General features: G+C 46.2%; 1 protein-coding gene across 1 annotated transcript in view; it reads left to right on the plus strand.

The window, feature by feature from the left end:
- Positions 1 to 27,225, plus strand: part of LOC109909410 (neurobeachin-like) — a 322,523-nt gene that overhangs the window by 103,182 nt on the left and 192,116 nt on the right. Inside the window, 9 exon segments of the mRNA XM_031795281.1 lie at positions 568 to 680; positions 817 to 1,148; positions 4,173 to 4,324; positions 7,711 to 7,837; positions 8,561 to 8,674; positions 13,000 to 13,127; positions 15,486 to 15,547; positions 21,720 to 21,784; positions 23,715 to 23,823. Of these exon segments, the coding sequence (XP_031651141.1) occupies positions 568 to 680; positions 817 to 1,148; positions 4,173 to 4,324; positions 7,711 to 7,837; positions 8,561 to 8,674; positions 13,000 to 13,127; positions 15,486 to 15,547; positions 21,720 to 21,784; positions 23,715 to 23,823 (1,202 nt within the window).

Genomic DNA, 27,225 nt, shown 5'->3' on the forward strand with positions numbered 1-27,225 from the left:
CAGGCAGTCCTGGTCTCTGTGGTATGAACAGTAACATCCCATTGGACACACGCTGGGAGAGAGCAAGAGCGACATAAAGAGATAGAGAGAGAGTAAATGAAAGCGAGAGAAACAGACAATTGCTGAGAGTTTGGGGCGTTGTGAGGCTAGTTCTATTTCCAGCCGTCTGTCGTGGTTCATTAGCCAGTCAATCAGCCAGGAGGGTGGGGTCAGAGAGGCTGCTGGGAAGGACACTTCGCCACCCTCATAAGTAATATCACCAGGAAGAGAGTTTCCAGCCAACTGACATATGGCAGATGTCTATCTGAGATGGAAGTTAGAAGAGGATGAACTCGGAAGTTAGATGGGGAGAGAATGGGCTTGTTCAACTCCCGACTGGCTGATCTACGAATCACCTTGCATCTTGAATAGTCACTCATTATTATTTGCAGATCAGTCAGTCAATCCCAATTAACCCACAATGCATCACATTTTTGACGTCCTGGAACATGATCAATGTGTGTGAGCCCACCCAGTGACCTTGTGTCCTTTAAAAAGTGTGTGTGTGTGTGTGTGTGTGTGTTCCAGAGACCCCCCTGGCCTACCCTGACCACAATAAGGAGCCCCCCACCCCTGTAGAGGAGCTCCACATAGAGAGAGGATCTCTGCCGCACACTGACTCTGGCATTGGAGAGGAACAGGTTGCTCATCTAGATACTAGACTGTTCTCTTTTCTCGCTCTATTAGAATGGATTGTAGTTGTATTATAATGTTTGTCCGTGCATAAATCCAGGAAGGGTACAGGTACAAGAGTACATAACTAAACTACCCCCCCAGGTGACCAGTGTGTTAAATGGGGCAGACCTGGAACCTTCAGGACCCGGGCGTGTTCACGTCATGTCCGCCCTGCTCGGCAGCCTTTCCTCTGGGGAGAAGCATAGCCAGGAGTTCCTCTTGGAGCCGCCTGGCCTGGAAGTTCTAACAACCGCCTCCTCCATCTCCTCAATCAGTCAATCAAACATCAACGTCAGAGAGATTCTGAAGAGCCTAGTGGCTGGGCCAGTAGAGGGGGTGGAGCCTGGACCAGAGCCCCTCCCCTACCCTGATCCTGCTGTACAGAGAGAGACCCATCACCCCATGCTGCCCATGCAGTTTCACTCCTTTGACAGGTACACATGCACACATATACACACACAACCATGCAGTTCCACTCTTTGTACTGGAGGCCACTCTGTTATGCATATCTCATACATATTTGACAACTTGGGCAGGTAGCCTAGTGATAGATTGTTTGGGCCAATAATGGAAAGGTCGCTGGTTTGAATACCCACATCTGCCGATGTGCCCTTGAGCAAGGCACAAATTTTACATTTTTTCATTTAGCAAACACTCTTATCCAGAGCTACTTACGGGAGCAATTAGGGTTAAGTGCCTTGCACAAGGGCACCATGTCATATTTTCACCTAGCCGGCTCAAGGATTCAAACCAGCGACCTTTTGGTTACTTGCCCTAATTTACTCCAGGGGTGCGGTACTGCTATGGCTGACCCTGTAAAACAACACATTTCACTGCACATATCTGGTGAAAGTGACTATAAAACACATTTATTTTAATAAGCAGTTGTGTGTAGATTAATGAGAAAAACCCCACATGTAATCCATTTTAGAATAAGGCTGTAATGTAACAAAATGTGGAAAAGGGGAAGGGGTCTGAATACGTTCTGAATGCCCTGTATACGCTTCAGGAAAGAACTATAATGTGCATCGTTAGTCAAGCACACTCAACACGCCACAGTTTATCCACTAAGTCCATTTAGTTGTCAGGAGCAACATTCATGGTTCTACAGTAGCAAGCGAAACATCAGTCACATGTTAGACCTCTGGTACTGTTAGCTAAGCCCCCATGGGGAGGAGTGTGGGAGGGTGGGTGTGTGCTTGGAAAGGTCTTGTGTGATTACATTCCTGCAGTAGATAAGAACACAGTAATCTGTGTGCTGTCCCTGTGGTAACCTGCTGCTGACAGGAGGTCAGGGTTCACATCCCAGAATCCTTATCTTTCTGTCTGGTGAACGTTGAAGATAATTGAGGTAGATTTAGGACCAACAAACCCTGAACCATGTCAAAATAGGAAGGCTGTCAATGTGGCCTGTTTGGTGTGTGTGCCACCTGTGATGAAGGTACAAATGGAGGAGAGGAGAGATAAGGAGGTGGAGGAGGGAGGAAAGGTAGAGAGGGAGGAGGAGATGAAGGATCAGATGAAGGACTGCAGAGGTCCCCTGGGCCCTGATGACTGATTAAACAGAAGCGGCTTCCCATTTTACCCCTCCCCCCTCCCACCCCACGCCCAAGCCTGTCTTCTCACCCCTCACAGCCCTAATATGCCTTGGCAGGCTGAAATGAGTTGCCAGACCTCTCTGTATTAATTTTGAAATGCTTTCACACACAGTGTCCAGGTCCCACATACGACTCCTTCATGCTTTAATGTCATCCAGCCTCAATTTGCTGTGTCTAATTCTTCTCCACCTGCCAGCAGAATGAGTTTCTAGGCTGACTAGGCCTCAGGACGGCTGGGCTGTCAGGCCTGAGGCTGATAGGGACTGACAACATCAAAACAGAGCACAAAGAAAAGGCTCAGAGCGTTGAGAGGAGGGCTGAGTCCCCTGGTCTTTCTGGTTGATAGTCTCTCTGAGGTGGAGTTTTCAATTAGAGACTTCAATACCCAGGACTGGATGACCAGATGGGACCACTGCACGACTGATCTAAATACACCTTTAAATCTCATTCCCTCTCTCTCTCTCTCTCTCTCCCTTTCTTTCTTTCTGTCTTTCTTTTTCTTTCTCTCTCTCTCTGTAGTACAGCTCTCACAGTAACACAGGGGGATGTTGTCTAGCACTGAATGTATGATTACATTTATAATGAAGAACTGATTTAATCTGTTTGGTTTTAATTGAACAGACTATGTTAGGAAATGTAATCTTTTTAATCCATTTCCACAGTATATCTTTATGATAGAGGATGTATGTGTGTAGATAAATGTGTGTGTGTGTGTGTGTGTGTGTGTGTGTGTGTGCGTCCTTACAGGATGTGTTCTGCGGTTCTCTTTCCTCTATAGTCGTCTTGTCCTGTTCATTAATATTCCTCACCAGATGAATCCTTACTTTATTCACAGCAGCCACTATTAAACACATCCATATTAATACATGATGTCTTAGGTCGCCTTTGCATCTAATCAATTATTCATATGAAAGGTTCATATCAGACCGTAACCATGTCACACAGGGATAGCTGCACACATTCTTATCTTAGCTTTTTCCATGTTTATTTTAAAAAGAGACAACTGTTGGAATTAGTGCTAATCTGAAGTGTGATGGAACAATGCATGTGATTGTTCATTCAACGTGTCAGTGTTTTTATTGTTTGTGCTCCTACTCCAATAAATGATTAGATAAATAACTCAAAATGAACCAGGAATACCTTTTTAGAAAACATATTAAACATATAGCTGGTTTTCTCAGTGATGTGCTGCTGTCAATGAGACCTCTGGTCTAGACCAAAGCAGCAGTACACAGATGTACTGAATAAATGATGCCGCCACCATCAGTACTCTTCACTGCAGATGCAGAGATATGGACGTTTGTGTGTGTGTCATGCCGTTCATCAGAAGTGAATAAATAACTGCAGTATATCCCAGTGGTCTGAATGTATGCTCTGTGCTCTCTAAGTGGACCATGGGAAGGTCACAAGTTTAGTCATCTAAAGGCCCTGGGTCTGTGCCAAATAGCACCCCATTCCCTGTATAGTGCACTGCTGTCGTACAGGGCTCTTATCAAAAGTAGTACACTGTATAGGGAATAGAGTGCCATTTGGGACGCACACCCTGCTGGCAGCATTTACTGCCTTCTTCCCTCGTGATGTGTTCTAGTGTCTATAAATATATGAGGAAATCAGAAGTGTCTTCACACAGAACAGTCTTTTTCTATTTCCATGTACTGTATTTAATGTTTCTCTTAACTTAATGGGAGCATTACTGATGCTTGGTTCGGTCATTAGCTACACTTAGCTGTGTGTGTGTGTGTGTGTGTGTGTGTGTGTGTGTGTGTGTGTGTGTGTGTGTGTGTGTGTGTGTGTGTGTGTGTGTGTGTGTGTGTGTGTGTGTGTGTGTGTGTGTGTGTGTGTGACTCTCTCTCTGTATAGGAGTGTGGTGGTCCCAGTGAAGAAGCCTCCACCAGGCAGTCTGGCTGTGAACACGGTTGGACACACATCCTCCAGTAGCCTGGCAACAGGCTCCACCCCCAACATCTTTTCTGCAGCCTCCAACACCGCCAAGAGCATGATCAACACCACCGGTAGGCCTACACCCATGGGGCCCTGGTCAAATGTGGGGAATAGGGTGCAATTTGGGACTAAATCTTCTAGTGCTTCCCACATCAACCCCTAGTCCCACAGGCCTGGGCAACTCCAGTCCTCGGGGGCCTGACTGGTGTCACAGTTATGCCCCAGCTAACACACCTGACTCCAATAATCAACTAATCATGATCTTCAGTTAAAAATGCAATTAGTTTATTCAGCTGTGTTTGCTAGGGATGGGGGGGAAGTGTGACACCAACCAGGCCCGTGAGAACTGGAGTTGCCCAGGCCTGCCCTAACACCTAGCCACTTGTGTATACTTGAAATGTGTGGATAGGTATAAGTAATATTAGTGACAATTCCACCTAACCTACAGTTATTAAGTGGCTTCTTAACAGGAAGCTAGTACTACCATACCAATATTATTGCTTATACCTATCTGATCCTTTCTTTTCTATATGAGGTGCTAGTGAGTAAAGGGTAGGGGCTAGGTGTAGGGTATAGGTGTAGGGGGTCAGGGCTAGGTCTAGGGGATAAGGAGTAGGGTATAGGTGTAGGGGGTCAGGGCTATGTGTAGGGGATAAGGCGTAGGGGTAAAGGGATAGTGGTTGGTTTAAGATTCAGCCTGACATACAAGCCCTCTGAAGGATGGTACTCAGGGTCTCAGACCCAAGAGGTTACTAATAACACTCTACTAATGTGTTTGGCCGGTAATGTGGTTTATTTCCAGGGAACTGTTGCTCGTTGGAGTTCGTTAGTATTTCATCTGAGTAATTACTGCAGATCTTAATAACCCAGTGGGTCTGGAATGTGTCCTTTGATGCCGGTCCAGGAATAGGAGCGGAATCTGCGTCCCTAATGGCTCCCTATGTAGTGCACTAGTTTTTACCAAGGCCCGTAGGCATCTGGTCAAAAGTGGTGCACTATATAAAGAATATGGTGCTATTTGGGACATAACCTATTTGTTTCTCGGCTGGATGACTGAGGTTTAATGGTGGAATGTAGAAACTCATACTGTGCACCAGAGGGCACTCTTTACTGTACTATCTCCTGACAGGGCCAGGCTTCCTATACTTAAGCAATAAGGTCAGAGGAGGTGGGGTCTGTGGCCAATATACCACAGCTACGGGCTGTTCTTACACACAACACAACACAGTGCCTGGACACAGCCCTTAGCCATGATATATTGGCCCCGAGGTGCCTTATTGCTGTTATAAACTGGTTACCAACGTAATTAGAGCAGTAAAAATACATGTTTTGTAATACCCATGGTGTACGGTCGTATAGACCATGGCTGTCACCCAATCAGCATGCAGGGCTCGAACCACACAGTTTATAAAGTGCTATGACCTGCTGTGTGGTGGTTGTGCTGTATAAAGCAGGATAATACAATCGGGTCAGGTTGAAATGCATTCAATGACCTCCGAGAAATGGTAGATCTTGTTGTTTTATTATGTTTCATTTGTTCAGACCAAATTAGTGTAGTGTAGTAGAAGTTGTAGTGTAGTGTGCTTCCAATGGGCCCTGAACAAAAGTAGTGCACTAAATAGAGAATAGGGTTCCATTTGACTGTCCTCTCCCCTTAGGCCCTGTTCCATGCTGTTGAGCCCAGGGTCCCATGATGCAGCAGGCCTTCGAAAGAAGCCACTTAATACAGAGACCATTAAAGCTGCAACACCTATTAAATGTCCCTATCCACTCAGCAGGAATGTGACAGATGTGTCACTGTGCTTTCAGTTAAACCCAGGGGCTCTCCTCTCTCCCCTCCTCCCGCTTCTCTCTCTTTCAGTTAAACCCAGGGGCTCGCTTCTCTCCTCTCCTCCCGCTTCTCTCTCTCTTTCAGTTAAACCCAGGGGCTCTTCTCTCTCCTCTCCTCTCCTCTCCTCTCCTCTCCTCTCCTCTCCTCTCCTCTCCTCTCCTCTCCTCTCCTCTCCTCTCCTCTCCTCTCCTCTCCTCTCCTCTCCTCTCCTCTCCTCTCACTTCTCTCTCTTTCAGTTAAACCCAGGGGCTCTTCTCTCTCCTCTCCTCTCGCTTCTCTCCCTTTCAGTTAAACCCAGGGGCTCTTCTCTCTCCTCTCCTCTCGCTTCTCTCCCTTTCAGTTAAACCCAGGGGCTCTTCTCTCTCCCTACCTTCCTCCTTCCCTCCTTCTCTGTCACCCCCCCTCCCTCTTTCCCACTCTCTCTCCCCCTTCTCTCTCACCCCCTCTTTCTCCCACTCTCTCTCTTTTTCTCTCTCCCTCCTTCCCTCAGACCCCATGAACAGTTCTGTTCTGTAGATGTTCTTTGTCAACGTGACCCATGAACTCAAGGACATGCATGTGATACTTGGAATGATGATGGATGGAAAACGTCTTAATCGTATCCTATCAAACATGTAACCCAATATTTCAAAAGAAATGCCACAGATGTAGCTACAGTACAATGCACCGTGTTTGAACGACTGTTATATTGAATTGGACATTAGACATTCATATACTTACAATGAATGGTTCAAAGCGGATGTCATTCTTATAGGTCGGCCCTGTAACTGAAACAGACCTTGGGTAGATAATATACAGCATAGGTGTATACTGTATAGTTGTATATTTAAGCAATAAGGCCCAAGGGGGTGTGGTATATGGCCAATATACCACAGCCAAGGACTGTCCAACTGCACGACGCAATGCGGAGTGCCTGGACATAGCCCTTAGCCGTGGTATATTGGCAATATACTGTACCACAACCCCCAGAGGTGACTTATTGCTATTAAAAACTGGTTACCTATGTAATTAGAGCAGTAAAAATAAATGTTTTGTCATACCCATGGTATACGGTCTGATATAACACGACTGTCAGCCAATCAGCAATTCAGGGCTCGAACCACCCAGTTTATAATTGGGTATATAATGGAGGTGTGTACTGTATATTTCTATACTTGGGTATATAATATAGTTGTATAGTGTATGCTATAATGTATAGTTGTATACTGTATAATGGAGTTGTATACTGTGTATTTCTATAGTTGGTTATGTAATTGAGTTGTATACTGTACTGTATAGTTGTATTCTGTATTGTATAGTTGTATACTTGGGTATATAATATAGTTGTATACAGAACTTGGGTATATAATATAGTTGTATATTTAGTTATCTAATGAAGTTTATACTGTACTGTATAGTCATAATCTGTACTGTATAGTTGTATACAGTACTTGGGTATATAATATAGTTGTATACAGTACTTGGGTATATAATATAGTTGTATACAGTACTTGGGTATATAATATAGTTGTATACAGTACTTGGGTATATAATATAGTTATATACTTGGTTATATAATAAAGTTGTATACTTCTGCTCCCATTCTTCTCCCAGTGTGACGTTGGTTGGTGTGTTTGTTCCCTGCAGGAGCTACAGACTCAGCCTCCTCTTCCTCCACCTCTTCCTCATCCTTCGTCAACGGGGCCACCAGTAAGAACCTGCCTGCTGTCCAGCCGGTGGCGCCCATGCCTGAAGACACAGTGGAGAACATGAGGTAGGGTCAGGGTGTGACAGTGCTGTGTGTGTGTGAGTATAGTAGAGAGATTATACATTTCAGTGCTACAGCCATATTCCCCATATATCACCTGGAGCCACTGAACAGTGCATGTCTTTCTCTATCAGCATGTAACCACTGCCTGTGGTGTTGTGTGGATGGTAATTCAGAGAAAACTGTGTGTGTGTGTGTGTGTGTGTGTGTGTGTGTGTGTGTGTGTGTGTGTGTGTGTGTGTATGCGTGCGCGTGCGTGTGCGTGTGTGTGTGTGTGTGTGTGGATGCTGCTGTGACCTTAAGTCTTAGTCCCCACCTCCTGTAATGGTTTGTGACAGGCATCTCTAGTGCTGCAGAGAGCCTGAGTACCTCTCTCTCTGTCTCCCAGTCCCACAGCCACACACACACTCTCACTCTCTTCTGCCCCCCTCTAAAGGAATTGCAAATCAGTTGCCATGGCAGCAGTAACCAACATCACTTACCATAACTGTGGAGTCAATGATGGAAGTGGCGAGTTGCAGAGCTGTGTGTGTCTGTGTCTCACCTGGTTGCAGAGCTGTGTGTATGATCATACTGAACTCTCATTTCAGTCCAGTCAGACTCACATGCAGCTTGTTGGGTAGACAATAGACATATGGGTTCTAGTCAGAAGTAGTGCACTATAAAGGGGATAAAGGGTGCCATTTGGGACTCAGTCATAGTCACTGCTGCAATCTCTGTGTATTTCAGTGCGTTGCTCTGTGAGGTGGACCAGGATCTGAGAGTCTTTAGTTGGTCCCTGCAGCGTGGCCACACAGAGACAGAGACAGAGATGGCCCCCAGAGGTGCAGGCCAGTGTCATAGGCAAGCACTATTTAACATCGCTCACACAGGTGTTACTGTCTCACTGATACACTCATCTTTTCACCTTCATATTCTTCCCAGGAGGCTATGGAGCAGAAGCCACTTTGCTTCTAGTCCCTCCTAGGCCAAGCCTCTCTCTCTCTCCCTCTCTCCCTCTCTCCCTCCCTCTCTGTCTGTCTGTCTGTCTGTGATTTGTTTAAATACTAGTGAACAGGCTCAAGGCAGTATCTCTCTGCTTTTACATGCTTCCTGTATGGTTGCATGCCCCCTCCTTCCCAGGTTGTAGATGGAAACTAATAGGCTGTAGAGGTCTTCTCGGGTCCAAAAAGTTGGACCTGGACCCGAAGACAATCAGACCCGAACCCGAGAACGATGAGACCCGAACCCGAATGGATCCAACGACAACCAGACCTAGACGGGTCCGGGTCTAGATTGGACCTGAGTGACAAAACAAAATATGTTTATCAGCCAAGTTGCTCTTCTGGTTAACGAATATGTTGTCTAGGCCTTCTATAAGTCAATAAATCCACCTTATTATAAATAAATATTCTATAGGCTGTACAGAGCTGTGGTCGGGTCCATGCTGGTCCACTCGGGTCTATCAGCTGTAGTTACATAGACCCGAGACACAATGAAAATCCAACTAGACCCGACTCAGACCCGAGGGAAAACGTAACATTTTGAACCCGCTCAGATCCCAGGTCAGGTCTCGGGTATTTAGGTTCGGGTGGACTCGTGAAGACCTCTACTAGACACAGTCACTGCTCTAAACTGCTGCATATTGGCTGCATATGGGGCAACATATTTTGCTGTGTGACCTGGAGTTTTATTTTGCTGTGTGACCTGGAGTTTTATTTTGCTGTGTGACCTGGAGTTTTATTTTGCTGTGTGACCTGGAGTTTTATTTTGCTGTGTGACCTGGAGTTTTATTTTGCTGTGTGACCTGGAGTTTTATTTTGCTGTGTGACCTGGAGTTTTATTTTGCTGTGTGACCTGGTTTATTTTGAGAGCACCATTTAGACTAAGGCAATGCATAACAATATTTCATGCCAACACTCATCTCTACACTGCTCAAACAAGACAGGCTGCCTCCTGCCATTGTATGCTTCCATGCAGTTCCTGGGTCACACACACAGTTTCTCCTGTTTATTCTCTCAGTATGCTGTCCATGCACTCAACATATTATTCCAAAACAAGAGAGATGTTGCTTTCCACCTTGCTTCTTAATATGAATCCATGTTTTCTCTATTATACTATGATTTTGCCAGGTTGGGTAGGTTACTTTCTAAATGTAATCCATTACAGTTACTAGTTACCTGTCCAAAATTGTAATCAGTAATGTAACTTTTGGATTACCCAAACTCGGTAACGTAATCTGATTGGTGGGTTGGTTATGTAGGCTTCTTCTAACCCATCGCTTTCTACTAAATATACTAATACGATTAAATTATATATTTGAATTATATCAGCATGAATTATATTGAGCAATAAAAGCCCCACTTTTATTCCATAGGCTGGGATCCTTACTATGCAGCTGTTGTTCCATAGGCTGGGATCCTCACTATGCAGCTGTTGTTCCATAGGCTGGGATCCTCACTATGCAGCTGTTGTTCCATAGGCTGGGATCCTCACTATGCAGCTGTTGTTCCATAGGCTGGGATCCTCACTATGCAGCTGTTGTTCCATAGGCTGGGATCCTCACTATGCAGCTGTTGTTCCATAGGCTGGGATCCTCACTATGCAGCTGTTGTTCCATAGGCTGGGATCCTCACTATGCAGCTGTTGTTCCATAGGCTGGGATCCTCACTATGCAGCTGTTGTTCCATAGGCTGGGATCCTCACTATGCAGCTGTTGTTCCATAGGCTGGGATCCTCACTATACAGCTGTTATTCCATAGGCTGGGATCCTCACTATGCAGCTGTTGTTCCATAGGCTGGGATCCTCACTATGCAGCTGTTGTTCCATAGGCTGGGATCCTCACTATGCAGCTGTTGTTCCATAGGCTGGGATCCACACTATGCAGCTGTTGTTCCATAGGCTGGGATCCTTACTATACAGCTGTTGTTCCATAGGCTGGGATCCTTACTATGCAGCTGTTATTCCATAGGCTGGGATCCTCACTATACAGCTGTTGTTCCATAGGCTGGGATCCTTACTATACAGCTGTTGTTCCATAGGCTGGGATCCTCACTATACAGCTGTTGTTCCATAGGCTGGGATCCTCACTATACAGCTGTTATTCCATAGGCTGGGATCCTCACTATACAGCTGTTGTTCCATAGGCTGGGATCCTCACTATACAGCTGTTGTTCCATAGGCTGGGATCCTCACTATACAGCTGTTATTCCATAGGCTGGGATCCTCACTATACAGCTGTTGTTCCATAGGCTGGGATCCTCACTATGCAGCTGTTGTTCCATAGGCTGGGATCCTCACTATACAGCTGTTATTCCATAGGCTGGGATCCCCACTATGCAGCTGTTGTTCCATAGGCTGGGATCCTCACTATGCAGCTGTTATTCCATAGGCTGGGATCCTCACTATGCAGCTGTTGTTCCATAGGCTGGGATCCCCACTATGCAGCTGTTGTTCCATAGGCTGGGATCCTCACTATACAGCTGTTGTTCCATAGGCTGGGATCCTCACTATGCAGCTGTTGTTCCATAGGCTGGGATCCTCACTATGCAGCTGTTGTTCCATAGGCTGGGATCCTCACTATGCAGCTGTTGTTCCATAGACTGGGATCCTCACTATACAGCTGTTGTTCCATAGGCTGGGATCCTCACTATGCAGCTGTTGTTCCATAGGCTGGGATCCTCACTATGCAGCTGTTGTTCCATAGGCTGGGATCCTCACTATGCAGCTGTTGTTCCATAGGCTGGGATCCTCACTATGCAGCTGTTGTTCCATAGGCTGGGATCCTCACTATGCAGCTGTTGTTCCATAGGCTGGGATCCTCACTATACAGCTGTTGTTCCATAGGCTGGGATCCTCACTATGCAGCTGTTGTTCCATAGGCTGGGATCCTCACTATGCAGCTGTTGTTCCATAGGCTGGGATCCTCACTATGCAGCTGTTGTTCCATAGGCTGGGATCCTCACTATGCAGCTGTTGTTCCATAGACTGGGATCCTCACTATACAGCTGTTGTTCCATAGGCTGGGATCCTCACTATGCAGCTGTTGTTCCATAGGCTGGGATCCTCACTATGCAGCTGTTGTTCCATAGGCTGGGATCCTCACTATGCAGCTGTTGTTCCATAGGCTGGGATCCTCACTATGCAGCTGTTGTTCCATAGGCTGGGATCCTCACTATGCAGCTGTTGTTCCATAGGCTGGGATCCTCACTATACAGCTGTTGTTCCATAGGTTGGGATCCGCACTATGCAGCTGTTGCAAGAGCGCATTTTTCACTGGCTGTCCACTGGTTTCAAAAACAATGATTGATAGGCAGCTTAAACTTCTTGAATTCAAACATTATTGGATTCAAATACACATTTAGATTTGTGAACAGCCATCCACAACAACCACAATCCGCAAGGCGCCAATAGCTAAATTTGTGAGCAGCAATGTGATTCACATCAATGCGCTATGTAGATATGAATAATAAGTGATATCCGTATCGTCGTAGACTACACTGCCACTGTCATCCTTACCTCCAAGCGTTTATTCAAGTTGGATAATCTATGGATGCGGACAGCAGTCGCACCATTGGAAGACATAGCTTGGACTGTAGCCTACAAAAGCCTATTCCTGCTCTTTCCCCGGTATCCATCAAACCCATTTGGTGTGTCATAGTGGTCTCTTAAACGTTCGCCTTTTTTCAATGCTAATTTGAATGTCATTAAGAAAATAGAGCAACCATTCTTTCTGAATTTAAAAGTAATCCTCAGAGTAATCATGTAGTTTTTCAAAAGTATCTGCAGTCAGATTACAATATTTTTGCTGGTAACGTAGCGGATTACAGTTATTTTGATTTCTTTTCTGAATCAGGAGCACCAGTACTACCAATTATGTTTTCTTAAATTTGATTTAGAGCCCTGGACGCAGTGTTCTGCTGTGTGTGAAAGGATGTTCTAACTATCATGTACTAACCCAGGTGGAGGGCTATACTCTGCTCACCACACAACCTTACCCAACCTTATACTCATTTGTTTACTGTTGTCTTTCTCATCTCGTCCCTGTCTCTTCCTCTCCTCTCTGACATCGTCTCTCTCTCTCTCTTTCTTCACCCCCCTCTCTCTCAACCCTGTTTCTTTCCCTGTTCTCTGTATCCCCCCCCCCTCTCTCTCTTTCTGTATCTCCCTGCTCTGTTCTCTTCCACAGTATCACTACTAAGTTGGAGCGTGCTCTGGAAAAGGTGGCCCCCCTCCTCAGGGAGATCTTTGTGGACTTTGCACCGTTCCTCTCTAGGACCCTGTTGGGAAGCCATGGCCAAGAGCTGCTCATAGAAGGTACAGGTGCTGTGTAGAATCTCTCTCGTTCCTCCTCCAACTGTGTGTGGAATCCCTCCCGCCATCCATCCCTCAGTCTGTCTGTCCTTTCCTGGCCCTCCTTATGTCCACTGGCTGCTGTGTCACTGCTGGATGCCTAGTAATATATCCCAGAGAGGGCTACCACATACACACTCACACACGCGCACATGCGCACACACGCGCACATGCACACACGATTAACAATTATGGAGAGTTGACAGGTGTGAATGTTGTCTGATCCCTTCACTCAGCCTGTCTGTCCATCTGTCAGAACGCTGGCAGATACACACACCTCACCGCTGAGCACAGACCAGGCAAACACAACACACTTCATCAACACAACAGAGCCAGTATTCATAAAACATAGTACAAGAGATGGGATCAGTCCTACTTTGAGATGATATGCCCAGACCTTTACCAAGGAACAGAGGCTGTTTTTCCTCCCAGGCTGAATCAGGGCCCTGGTGGCAAGTCTCTCCATTTAGTAGCAATTACCAGCCATCCATCACTCAAATTACCCGGGGTCGCAGCCCGAGTGCCCTCTCAGCCACCCCCATCTCCCCTCCTCCTCTCCTCCTCACCCCTCTTCTCCCCCTCTCTAGACATGTTGTCAGTGTGGTAATTATGTTCAGCCACCCTGGCCTGGCCCCTGGCCCATGATGCACTTGGAGTTGAGAGGGAGGCCCCTGATCGAACAGAGTTGTCGTTGTGATGGCCTCCCCTCTCTCTGTCTCCTTTCCTTCCTCCCCTACCTCTCCTCTTTCTGTCTCCTCTCCTTCCTCCTTCCTCCCCTACCTCCCCTCTCTGTCTCCTCCCCTTCCTCCCCTACCTCCCCTCTCTCTGGCTCCTCTCCTTCCCCCTTCTTCCCCTACCTCTCCTCTCCTCCCTCCCCCTACCTCTCCTCTCTCTGCCTCTCCTCTCCTTCCCCCTTCCTCCCCTACCTCTCCTCTCTCTGGCTCCTCTCCTTCCCCCTCCCTCCCCTCTCCTCTCCTCCCTCCCCTCTCCTCTCCTCCCTCCCCTACCTCTCCTCTCCTCCCTCCCCTCCCCTCTCCTCCCCTCCCCTCTCCTCCCTCCCCTCTCCTCTTCCCCCTCCCCTACCTCTCCTCTCCTCCCTCTCCTCTCCTCTCCTCCCTCCCCTACCTCCCCTCTCTCTGTCTCTCCTCTCCTCTCCTCCCTCCCCTACCTCTCCTCTCTCTGCCTCTCCTCTCCTTCCCCCTTCCTCCCCACCCTCCACTCTTTTTGCCTCTTCACTCCTCTCCCCTGCCTCTCCTTTCCCTGCCTCCCCCTCTCTTTATGAACCCCCCTCCCTCCCTGCCCAACCCATCAGCACACTGCTCGACAATTCCACATTCACTTCAATGATTTAACCCTGCCCTGCTCACAGGAAAGGCCTGTTCAGAGGGGCAGACCCTGTTTAAATCGAAAACATTTAGTTTGTGTACCAGCGTACAGCCAGGGTCCATGGTCATTAGGCCAGCATACCAAAGTAGGGCCGGGGTCACTATGGGCCAGGGTCACCCTACCACCTGACCCCCTGTGTCAGAGAGAGCTGAGTGATGGGAGAACTGGTCATTGCAGTAACAAGAGGTCAGCCGTGGTAGACTAGCTGTGTGTGTGTGTGTGTCTGTGTGTGTGTGTGTGTAATAGGACATCTGTAGCTGTCTGTGAACTAGAGAGGGTCACATCCCCTGTTTACAACAGTCTCAGTCTCAGACCATGTCAGTGCTGTGCAAGAACAGGAGGAAGATTCACACTCTTCACATTATACAATAGTGTACTTTGTCTCCATCCAAAGTAGCACCCTATTTCCTATGTAGTGCACTGCTTTTGATCAAAGCAAATAGGGCTCTTGTCAACGTAATGCACTGCAGATGGAATAGGGTGCCATTTGGGACACACTCTTTGTCACTTTGTCTCTATCTCAGTGGTTTCAGGAAGCTAAATGTTTTTATTATTGTAACATGTTAGGTTATTTACCATTTCCGATTCTGGCAAGCTCTTTCTTTGCATCAACGGTAAAACGGAAGAGATGTTTGACATCCCTGAGATGGTCTGTCTGTGTGTTTATCAAAATGTTGACATCTCATCCCTGGTTGTCGACTCATGCTGTCAATCACACTGACTGACGTCTTCATGTAACCATGCCAACGGGCCCTGGCCCCACCAGCCCATAATGATTCCTCCAGAGTGTCTTCTTCTCTGGTAGTGACTACAATGTTAGCCCCTCCCACATGTCATTGGTGAGGTTTCGCAGTGACTTATATGAAGGAAAGTAAGACTGTCATGTGTGTTGTATGACAACTCTGCTTCTAACTCTCTGTTCTGTCTTCCCTCCAGGTCTGGTGTGTATGAAATCCAGCACCTCTGTCGTGGAACTGGTCATGTTGCTCTGCTCTCAGGTGAGATTCTCTCTTTCTCCTCACATATCCCTAATTTTCTCTCCCACTCTGCTTCATCCTACCTCCTCACACATCCCTCTCTTCCCCACACTCCCTCCATTCTCTCTTCTCTATCTCTTCTGTCCTCTTTTTTCGTCTCCCTCTCGCCTCCACACCTCTGCTCCCTGTGATGTACTATAAAGGTGAGGCTGCTTCCAGCTCCAGGTCTCTGGGTCGTGCCACGAAATGAGTCCCTTTTGCCTCCCTTTTAAGTAGAGATTGTGCACCAATATTCCATTTTAAAAGCCTGTTACATTAAATGACGTGCCATTTAATATAGACCACATTGAAAACTCCATAAATCTGTGCCAAAGTTCCTTCTGTGCACTTTGTGATTTCTAGCAAGATTTGAACCCTCTGAACCCCAGGTTCTCAACCGTCACTGTAAAGTCATCATTATTTTGTTACTTTGACAAAGTCATTTCTAAAGATGATCATTTATTGAATGTGATTAGTGATTCATTTTAAGAAAAATAAATAACCTGTCCCTCATTTTAAGGTCAACCCGGTGACATGAGCTGAACTCACTACTCGACTAAAGGACCTTACAATTACCTGTATGTGTGTACAGAGATGGGGCAGTCATACAAAAAGGATGTTAACCACTCTTATCGGACACACAATGAGTCCCTGCAACTTAATATGCCATTTGTTAAGCACATTTGTACTCCTGATCTAAATTAGACTTGCCATAACAAAGAGGTTGAACACTTATTGACTCAAGACATTTCAGCTTTTAATAAAAACAATTCTAACATTTTCTACAAACAAAATTCCACTTTGACAGAAAATCTAAATGTAATACATTTTAGCTGTAACACAACAAACTGTGTAAAAAGTCAATGGGTCTCAATTCTTTGTAAAGGCACTGTATATAAACTCTGGATTGTTAATGCTATGTATTGGCCACTGAGAGGCTCTGAAGCCACCGATCGGCCATATTAGAACTCCCCAGTAGAGCTGTCCTCCTTAGTAATGAATGGAATTCTACAGTGTTTCAGATAAATGTTTCAAGGACAAGTATGTTAAGTATGTTTTTCTTGCCGTGGGGACATTAACATTAGCAATCTAAAAAAAGTATACTTTAAGGAATTGTTTTAATATATTTTTAATTGTACTTGTGTTTTTAGGTCACATAATATAATTTAAAGTATGCATTAAGGTGTCTGTATTAGAATACATGTTTCAAAATGAATGTAGACATTAATACATGCATTTCTATTGTTTTTTTTACAATGGTGGGGGAGTGCCAAGACATCACCCCCTATCAGCCATCTAGTGTCTACATGAATCATTGGTTAAGTCTCTTATGTCTCAAAGGGTCACCGTCCCAATGTAGCAGTAAGAACACAACAGGAGATAGTTAACATACCTTCTCTCTGCAGGGCCAGTCAGTCAGTCCATAAGGAAGGCATTAGGTGGTGCCTCTCTCGCTGAGTATCCAGTCTGCAGGGATGGAGGCTGCAGTAGTAGGCACATTGTCCGGAGCCCAGGGCCCCTGCAGTGGCGCAGCCGGCCAATCCTGCAGTATGGAGCCAGTCAGCCCGTCAGCTCCCATACATACCCATGCATCTGTTATTAGAGGTCTGAGATTAAGGAGCATTCCTCTCTGTCTACTCACACAACCGCCCGAGACTTGCAGTAGTGAATCACGCTGTTACTGCTGTTCTTTTGAAGTTTCTGAGGGAATGTTCCATGAGTCTTTCTCTCTTATGGCGGTCTGTCTTTCTGTATGCTAACCTAGCACTGTTGCTCTGGGATGTCTACCCTCTTTTCCCAGCTCCTGGACTTACTGAGGTCTGGGAGTGTCAGAGAGCCGTGTACCCCCCCCCCCCCCCTTTCACAAAGTCACCCCCCCCCCCTGTTCCCCCCACCGCAGACACAGATAGTATTACTGTGGCTCCAATAGTTCCTGCCATTAGGGACTCCTGGGATGAAGCCCAGCCTGAGATATCGACCAGTCAGAGAGGCTGAAAGTGGATCTGCTTGGCCTGAGTTGGAACCACAGCTAGCTATATCCAGCAGCACTGGCAGGGATGGGCACAGTGAGACTGGTTAATCCTGATCTGATTCCATCAGTAGTTACTTTCCTGTATGGGCCTAGGTCAAGGCTGTATGGAGCGAGGACAAGTCTGTAAGGAGTGAGGACAAGGCTGTAAGGAGTGAGGACAAGGCTGTATGGGGTGAGGACAAGGCTGTATGGGGTGAGGACAAGGCTGTATGGAGCGAGGACAAGTCTGTAAGGAGTGAGGACAAGGCTGTATGGGGTGAGGACAAGGCTGTATGGGGCTAGGACAAAGTTGTATGGGGCTAGGACAAGGCTGTATGGGGCTAGGACAAGGCTGTATGGGGCTAGGACAAGGTTGTATGGGGCTAGGACAAGGCTGTATGGGGCTAGGACAAGGCTGTATGGGGCTAGGACAAGGTTGTATGGGGCTGGGACTGTATGGGGCTAGGACAAGGTTGTATGGGGCTAGGACAAGGCTGTATGGGGCTAGGACAAGGCAGTATGAGGCTGGGGCTGTATGGGGCTAGGGCAAGGCTGTATGGAGCTGGGATTGGGGCAAGGCTGTATGGAGCTAAAACAAGGCTGAATGGGGATAGAACAAGGCTTTATGGGGCTGGGACTGTATGGGGCTAGGACAAGGCTGTATGGGGCTGGGACAAGGCTGTATGGGGCATGGACAATGCTGTATAGAGCTAGGGCTGTACAGAGCTAGGACAAGGCTGAAATGGAGCTGGGACTGTATGGGGATAGGACAAGGCTGAATGGGGCTAGGACAATGCTATATGGGGCTAGGACAATGCTGTAGGGGTTATGGACAGGGCTGTATGGGACTGGGACTGTATGGGACTAGGACAAGGCTGTATGGGGCTAGGACAAGGCTTTATGGGGCTGGGACAAGGCTGTATGGGGCTAGGACCAGGCTGTATGGAGCTGGGGCTGAATGGGGCTAGGACAAGGCTGTATGGGGCTAGGACAATGCTGTAGGGGGTATGGACAAGGCTGTATGGGACTGAGACTGTATGGGGCTAGGACAAGGCTGTATGGAGATGGGGCTGTAATGTGGCTAGGACAAGGCTGTATGGGGCTAGGACCAGGCTGTATGGAGCTGGGGCTGAATGGGGCTAGGACAAGGCTGTATGGGGCTAGGACAAGGCTGTATGGGGCTGGGACAAGGCTGTATGGGGCTAGGACAAGGCTGTATGGAGCTGGGGCTGAATGGGGCTAGGACCAGGCTGTATGGGGCTAGGACAAGGCTATATGGGGCTAGGACAATGCTGTATGGGGCATGGACAAGGCTGTATGGGACTGGGACTGTATTGGGCTAGGACAAGGCTGTATGGAGCTGGGACTGTATGGGGCTAGGACAATGCAGTATGGGGCTAGGACCAGGCTGTCTGGAGCTAGGACACGGCTGTATGGAGCTGAGACTGTATGGGGCTGGGACAAGGCTGTGTGTGGCTGGGGCTGTAGGGGGCTAGGACAAGGCTGTATGGGGCTGGGACAAGGCTGTGTGTGGCTGGGGCTGTAGGGGGCTGGGACAAGGCTGTGTGTGGCTGGGGCTGTAGGGGGCTGGGACAAGGCTGTGTGTGGCTGGGGCTGTAGGGGGCATGGACGGGCAGCAGACTGTGTATCTCTTCACAGACGGCCTGGTGAATGAGAAGGTCAAACAGCTCTGTTTCTTGTAACAGCTTAAACACACAGGGGATCTGCAGTGGATCCTGGGAGATTTACTGACAGAGAGCCTCCAGATGTGGAGAGCAGAGCAGATAAAAGACTACAGCCTCGCTCTGACAGCCTGGATTGAGACGCCACAGTACTGTTGTCTGCCTGTCGCCTACTGATGTTGGGGCTGTATGTAGGGCTGCAGAGGAACAAGAGGCTTGTGTGTAACAAACAATTTAAAACAATGAAATTCAGGACCCCTTAACCAATAGGATAATCTTCCTAGGTTAAACACTCCCAGACACCACAGATTGTAAGCTTGTCTTATCTGAGCCCCCCCTGTCTTATCCCCCCCCCCCCCCCCTGGTTGCAGGTCAGCCCATAGCTAGATATTCTGGATTCTGTTGCAGGTCAGCCCATAGCTAGATATTCTGGATTCTGTTGCAGGTCAGCCCATAGCTAGATATTCTGGATTCTGTTGCAGGTCAGCCCATAGCTAGATATTCTGGATTCTGTTGCAGGTCAGCCCATAGACAGAGGTTCTGGGTTCTTTTTCTCTGCATCTACATGAAGGATCATGTTGCTTCCTCCTGGAGAAGCATGTCAGGCCTAATTCCCTTCAAACAGGCAACAATGGGCTTTCCTGAAATCCCTGCAATCGCAGCACAGCCCCTTTAGAGCCCTGCTGCACAGAAGAAGAAGAAAACTCCGGGGATGAAAGCATCTGTAACGGTAACCAGAGAGTTTACTGTACTGTAACTCAGTTAGACAAGATAGAGGTTCAGACTGAGTTTTCCCCCTCCTACCTGATGTCACTCTCCTGGCGCTGCATGAGACATCTGCTTTGATTTCCGAATATATATTTTTGTCACGTGAGTGCGGTGCGAACAGATCCTCAGAAGACTGGCCGAACATGAGCCCTGTCCAAATCAGTAACAGCCTATTGTGGAGCGGATACTGTAGCAGAGAGAGAGAGAGATAGAGGTCAGGATAAATCATGTGGAGACCAGATGCCCAGCATATCAGTGCCGTCTCTCTCACTTAAGGTGACTGTGTGAGGTGGAACTGTGTTCTCTAGCCTGGTGCAGTCTGTCCCACACTACAGCAACTATGGCACTACCATGCTACCATACACTATTTGGCAATCTGTTGTTAATACCGTTTCTGAGATGCACAATCTCATTTGTTAGCCCCGTCTATGCGTGAGATTCAGTTGGTTTTACACCTGACACTTGGCTAGCATTGAAAACTGGGAAACTTTCCCCCTTCTATATTCCTTCTCTATTCTCTTTCTATTGTGAACTGTGGCCTCCTCTGTTTTCCCTTTCATTTGCTCCTCAGTGAGTGAGGTTCCCACAGTGCAAGGCCCTCTCCTCCGCTCCCAAACTGCTTTTTAATCATTCCCAGACCGGGTAGTGATGGTGCTGGGGAGAGGGTGGGGGGTGCCCCGGGGCCGCAGCCACTCTAGGATCCGGCTCCACACTGCTGTAGATGGCTCTCCTCTCCTCAGTCATCTGTCAGTGTGCAGACAGAGGAAATGGCTGTATTTAAGGCTGAGGATACAGTTTCATCCCCAATTACATCTCTCCTGTGTTTACTGATCTGTTCACAGAGGAAGGTCTCGTCCCAAATGCCACACTATTCCCTATGTAGTGCACTAACTTTTGACTAGGGTCCATAGGGCTGATCAAAGGAGTGCATAGAATGCCATTTGGGACACTTGCGAAGAAAAGAGGCAAGCTCACATGCCGGGCAGAGATGCAGCTTTTTATAGCCCGCACTTCTCTTTGAAAGGATTCAATGACCTTGATGCCTTCTTAGCTTCTAATTAAAGTAAGGAAACAATTGAATGTGCGATGGCCATTTGAATTGCAGTGGAGACTAGCCATGCAGAGAGATCCATTTATTTGTCATAGACTCTGTAGATTATTATCACCATGACTGTTTTTATTGGACATGTTTTTTTGGTTTTGGAAATATTTTTCTGATTTGTGAAGCTTTCAGGGCAAAGTGTTCCATAATAGTTTTTTATCACTATGTTATTGTTATTTTATTGCCTGCCTATGATTTTTATTGCAAATTTGCCCGTTGATATGTTTTTATAGCCACCGCCTAGTAGCGCTGATTAGAATGTTATAAACTGTGGGTTTTTATGTCTTTAACTGTTTACAGACTGAGTTTGAATAGCAAATGAAAGAGCAGACAGCCCTGTCTCTGTATTTGAAGTAGGTGTTGTTAGTACACACCCAAGCTATCAGAGAACAATATAGCATCCTAATCCAAGTCAAAAAGTTTTTGCCAAAGCTGAATCTCTCCAGCGTCTTGAAACGGTAACCTCACTGGACCTTGTGGAAGGCTTTGTCTGACATACAGCCATGGAGCCAGTATATGTGACTAACTATCCAGCGTTTCTCCTCTCTGCTCCTCGTTCTCTTCTCCTCTCCTCTCCTCCTCCTGTCTCAGGAGTGGCAGAACTCGATCCAGAAAAATGCAGGCCTTGCCTTCATTGAGCTCATCAATGAGGGAAGGTAGGTATCATATTCACACACTCGCACACAAGCACCCGCGCACACACACACACACACACACCCGCGCACACACACACACATACACACACACACGCACCCGCGCACACACACACACACACCATATGTTTTACTATCCTTGTGGGGACCTAAAATGAAAAATGTCCATTCAAAATCGTATTTTTCCTGACCCCTAAACCTAACCATTACCCCTAACCCTAATTGTAACCCTAGCCCTTAACCTAACCCCTAACCCTAATTGTAACCCTGGCCCTAAACCTAACCCCTAACCCTAATTGTAACCCTAGACCTAAACCTAACCCCTAACCCTAATTGTAACCCTAGCCCTAAACCTAACCCCTAACCCTAATTGTAACCCTAGCCCTAAACCTAACCCCTAACCCTAATTGTAACCCTAGCCCTAAACCTAACCCCTAACCCTAAAATAGCTGGGAAATGTCCCCATGAGGGAGAATTTTCCTTGTTTTACTATCCTTGTGTGGACTTTTGTGGATTTCCGGTACACACACCACACATACACACACACACACACCAGCTCTGAGCAGGTTGTTAGGTTCAGTGGCAGCAGTAGATTAGCAGTAAGCTGCCAGCTCCTAGAGTGTGGGGTGCTGTACTGTGTACTGCAGTGTGCTCTATAGGGGTTAAGGTAAATACAATTGGTATGGTAGTGTGACGTAACAATATAAACAAGATAGTGTATCCCCTCTGTCTGTGTATTCCTCACCCCCCCTCTGTGAGTGTGGCAGGTTCAGATCAAGCAGGGTGTTATAGAACAGATCAGCCTCCATGTCCATCTGGTGACCCATCTGTGTAACCCTCTTACATCCAAACTGCCCAGCGTCAGCCTTATGCCCCAAGTCCAGCCCTATACCCCAGGCCCAGCCCTATATCCCAGTGCAGCCTCACTGTGCCCAACCCATCCCTGTCTTAGCCCTCCCTGGCACCTCCCCTGCCCCCATGTTGGGCCTGGATAAAGAGCCTTACTCAATTGTGGCCTGGCCGGTCTGTCACTCCATTACACTGCCACTCTACCACTCTGTCACACGGCGCTGTCCAGGGTGCTGCTGGCAGATCTCATCTCTCCTACACTACCACGATCTCTGTACTGTGGACACCTGAACTGCATCCCAAATGGAACCCTATTACTTATGTAGTGCACTACTTTTTAACAGGGCTCTGGTCAAAAGTAGTGCACTATATAGGGAACAGGGTTTGGGACAGAGACCTGCTATCTCTAACCAACCAGCATATCAGCCATCTGCAGACTTCTGAACGATAACCGAACAGCTAACCAAACTGTCCTGTATTTCTCTCTAACCTATCAGCTAATAAACTATCTAAGATAACCAGCTAACTAACTAACTACAATCCTAGTTGAGAACATTAACATCTAAAGGAGGAGAGGGAGAATTGTTCAGGACTCAGAGTGTAGTTGTAGTTAAAAGCTTGTCAACACTAATCTGATGACTGCAGTTCTATGAGGCCTCTCCCCGAGACAGAGGATACTTCCAAAATGGCACCCTATTACCTAGGTAGTGCACTACTTTTGACTCGTGCTATTATTGAAATAGGTTGTCATTTGGGATGCAGAAGAGGGTATCAGAAGCTCTGTAATTAAAGTAAAGCAGACCTAATTGGGTGTAAAATGGCATATAATCTCCACATAGAAGCCTGGGCGTTTTCAATTATTAATAAGATTGAAGTGTGGGCAGAAGCAGGTAGCATGTACACCAGGCAGGCTGAGGAATCATTCAACCATGGGAGGAGAAGCGATCAGGGCCAGAGATGTCGGGGGGGGGGGGGTCTGTCTGTCTATGTGTCTCTGTGTTTTCAGGTTGTTGTGTCATGCTATGAAGGACCACATAGATGTGTTAACTGACTGACTAACTAGTATTCTGTCTGTCTGTTCCAGATTGCTGTGTCATGCTATGAAGGACCACATCGTGCGTGTTGCCAACGAGGCAGAGTTCATCCTCAACAGACAGAGAGCAGAAGACGTCCATAAACACGCTGAGTTTGAGGTACAGCACATATATACAGTATATATAGTACCAGTCAAGTTTGGACACACCTACTCATTCAAGGGTTTTTCTTAATTGTATACTATTTTATACATTGTAGAATAATAGTGAAGACATCAAAACTATGAAATAACCAAAAAAGTGTTATACAAATCCAAATTACAATGTTATACAAATATATTTTAGATTCTTCAAAGTAGCCACCCTTTGCCTTGATGACTGCTTTGCACACTCTTGGCATTCTCTCAACCAACTTCACCTGGAATGCTTTTCCAAAACTCTTGGAGTTCCCACATATGCTGAGCACTTGTTGGCTGCTTTTCCTTCACTTTGCGGTCCAACACATCCCAAACCATCTCAATTGGGTTGAGGTCGGGTGATTGCGAAGGCCTTGTCATCTGATGCAGCATTCCATCACTTCTTGGACAAATAGCCCTCACACAGCCTGGAGGTATATTGGGTCATTGTCCTGTTGAAAAACAAATGATAGTCCCACTAAGCCCAAACCAGATGGGATGGCGTATTGCTGCAGAATGCTGTGGTAGCCATGCTGGTTAAGTGTGCTTTGAATTCTAAATAAATCACTGACAGTGTCACCATCAAAGCACCCCCACACCATCACACCTCCTCCTCCATGCTTCTTGGTGGGAACCACACATGCAGAGATCATCCGTTCACCTACTCTGCGTCTCACAAAGACACCGAGGTTGGAACCAAAAATCTCAAATTTGGACTCATCAGACCAAATGGCAAATTTCCACTGTTCTAATATCCATTGCTCGTGTTTCTTGGCCCAAGCAAGTCTCTTATTTTTATTGGTTTCCAGGTTACTACCTCATGGAGCTGGTTGAGAGAATGCCAAGAGTGTGCAAAGCTGTCATCAAGGCAAAGGGTGGCTACTTTGAAGAATTTAAAATATATATATTCATTTGTTTAACTCTTTCTTGGTCACTACATGATTCCATATGTGTTTCCAGTTGTAGTTTTGATGTCTTCACTATTTTTCTGCAATGTAGAAAACAGTAAAATAAAGAAAACCCCTTGAATGAGTAGGTGTGTCCGAACTTTTGACTGGTACTGTATATAGTAGGCCTACAGTGCAGATAGTACATTATCTAATCTTGTCAAATGACTACAGCAGCCTTGATAGTCCCTGCTCTGGAGAGACTGACTTCAGTACTGCATCCCAAATGGCACCCTATTCCAAGCATAGTGCACTACTTTTGACCAGAGCCCATTGAAATAGGGTGACATTTGGGAGGCAGCCCGGGTCTGTGAGAGAATAGCACTGGATTAGCAGCAGCTCAGTACTCCTGTAGTCCCTGTGTCTCCCCATGAGGATTATGGCCTTACCATTAGGCCACTCTAAGGGATTATAATAACCAGCCTGCAAGCAATATCAATAAGTAGACTGAACGATATGCCAGCTATATTCATATCTGGTCTTATTGGCTTTAAGCCCGTCCAACAGTGTAATGAGTCTACCCCAGAGACAGTACTTACACCACATATCAAACACACTGTCTGTTCTCACTACAAAGCATCAGAACACCAACACTCTCATTATTGATTTCTGTAGGAATTAGAGGACGTCTGCAGTAATTAGACAGTATCTGCATGCCAAATGGCACCCTATTCTCTTCATAGTAGGCTCTCAAAAGTAGTGCACCATATAAGGAATAGGGCGCAGTCAGTCTTTAGTAATGCTACTTTCTGTGTCTAATTAATTCTTTATTAAATGGAAGGAAGCCTGAGAAGGTTGTATTACCATACAGTAGTGGAGAGGAGAGAGGAGCAGCTTTCTGAGCACAGGGAGAGGCTCTGTTCAGAGGAATGTCATGCCTCTTTTAGACAGCAGGTAGAGCTGCTCTATCTCTCTTTCTCTTCTCACTCACTTCCTTTCACTCACTCACTCACTCTGTCTGTCTGTCTGTCTGTCTGTCTGTCTGTCTGTCTGTCTGTCTGTCTGTCTGTCTGTCTGTCTGTCTGTCTGTCTGTCTGTCTGTCTGTCTGTCTGTCTGTCTCTTTCTCTCTCTCTCTCTTTCTCTCTCTCTCTCTGTCTCTTTCTCTCTCTCTCTCTGTCTCTTTCTCTCTCTCTCTCTGTCTTTCTCTCTCGCTCTCTGTCTTTCACTCTCTGTCTCTTTCTCTCTCTCTGTCTATCTCTCTTTCTCTCTCTCTGTCTCTCTCTCTCGCTCTCTCTCTGTCTCTCAAATTTAAATTCAAGCTGCTTTATTGGCATGAAAAACATTGTAAATATTGCCAAAGCAACAATGTATACAATATATATTGTAATACAATTATAAAGAATAAATAAGAATAATATAAAATGGTAGTAAATAATAATACAACAATTTTAACAAAAATAATAGCAATATAATGGTAACAGTCAATAGTAGAAATGTAATAAATATAAAAATATAAATATGGAAAATGAAACTATAACTAACTAAAAATGGTCATCTTCACCATTACAGTACTACAACTTCCATCACCATCATTAAACTGCTATCATTACCATTACCACCCATACCACTACTATTTGGAATGATAAACAACAATTATAATAGTAATAACAATAATAGTAATAATAAGTAAGTTACTGCTTACTATGCAGATGTTATTATTCGGTGTCCCTCAGGCTATGGCAGGAAAATACATATTTGGCTGCAAGAGGAGCTCCTTCGCCCATGAGTATTTTTAGGTTTTCCTCTGGGTTTAATAAGTTAAAACCTGGAATAAATGTAGTAATTTCTGTGAATAATGAATCTCTTTGTGAGGAATATTTATCACAGTAAAGGACAAAGTGCATCTCTGTCTCTATCTCCCCTGTCGTGCAGTGACCACATACACGCTCCTCTTTGGGTAGCCATGTCTTTTTTATGTCTGCTGGTTTCTATTGCCAATTGATGGTCACTCAGCCTCTACTTGGTAAGGATCTGTCTCTGCTTCGTATCTCTGACAGAGGAGAGATAATCAGCCAGTTCATATTCTCTGTTTAGGGTCAGATAGCAATTTAGTCGGCATTGGGATTTTGTTTCGTTTTTCCAATGTTGTAAATATGAGTCTTTTGACTGGTTCATAATTTTGTTTATTGCAATTCTTTCTTTTGAAGCAGTGCTGGTGTCAGCTTGGTTGGTGAGGTCGAACACCAGCTGACTGAGAGGGCTCGTTTCTGGGCTCAGCTCTTGGGTTTGAAGTGCTTTCAATTGTAGACTTGAATTTGGACTTGAATTTAGACTTGAATTTAGACTTGAATTTGGACTTGAATTTAGATGCAGCCAAAGTTTGAATGATCTTTTCTGTATTTTCATTACTAAAATCAAATCAAATCAAATGTTATTTGTCACATACACATGGTTAGCAGATGTTAATGCGAGTGTAGTGAAATGCTTGTGCTTCTAG

The sequence above is a fragment of the Oncorhynchus kisutch genome, linkage group LG18 (genome assembly GCF_002021735.2).
Source record: "Oncorhynchus kisutch isolate 150728-3 linkage group LG18, Okis_V2, whole genome shotgun sequence".
NCBI classification, from domain to species: Eukaryota; Metazoa; Chordata; class Actinopteri; order Salmoniformes; family Salmonidae; genus Oncorhynchus; species Oncorhynchus kisutch.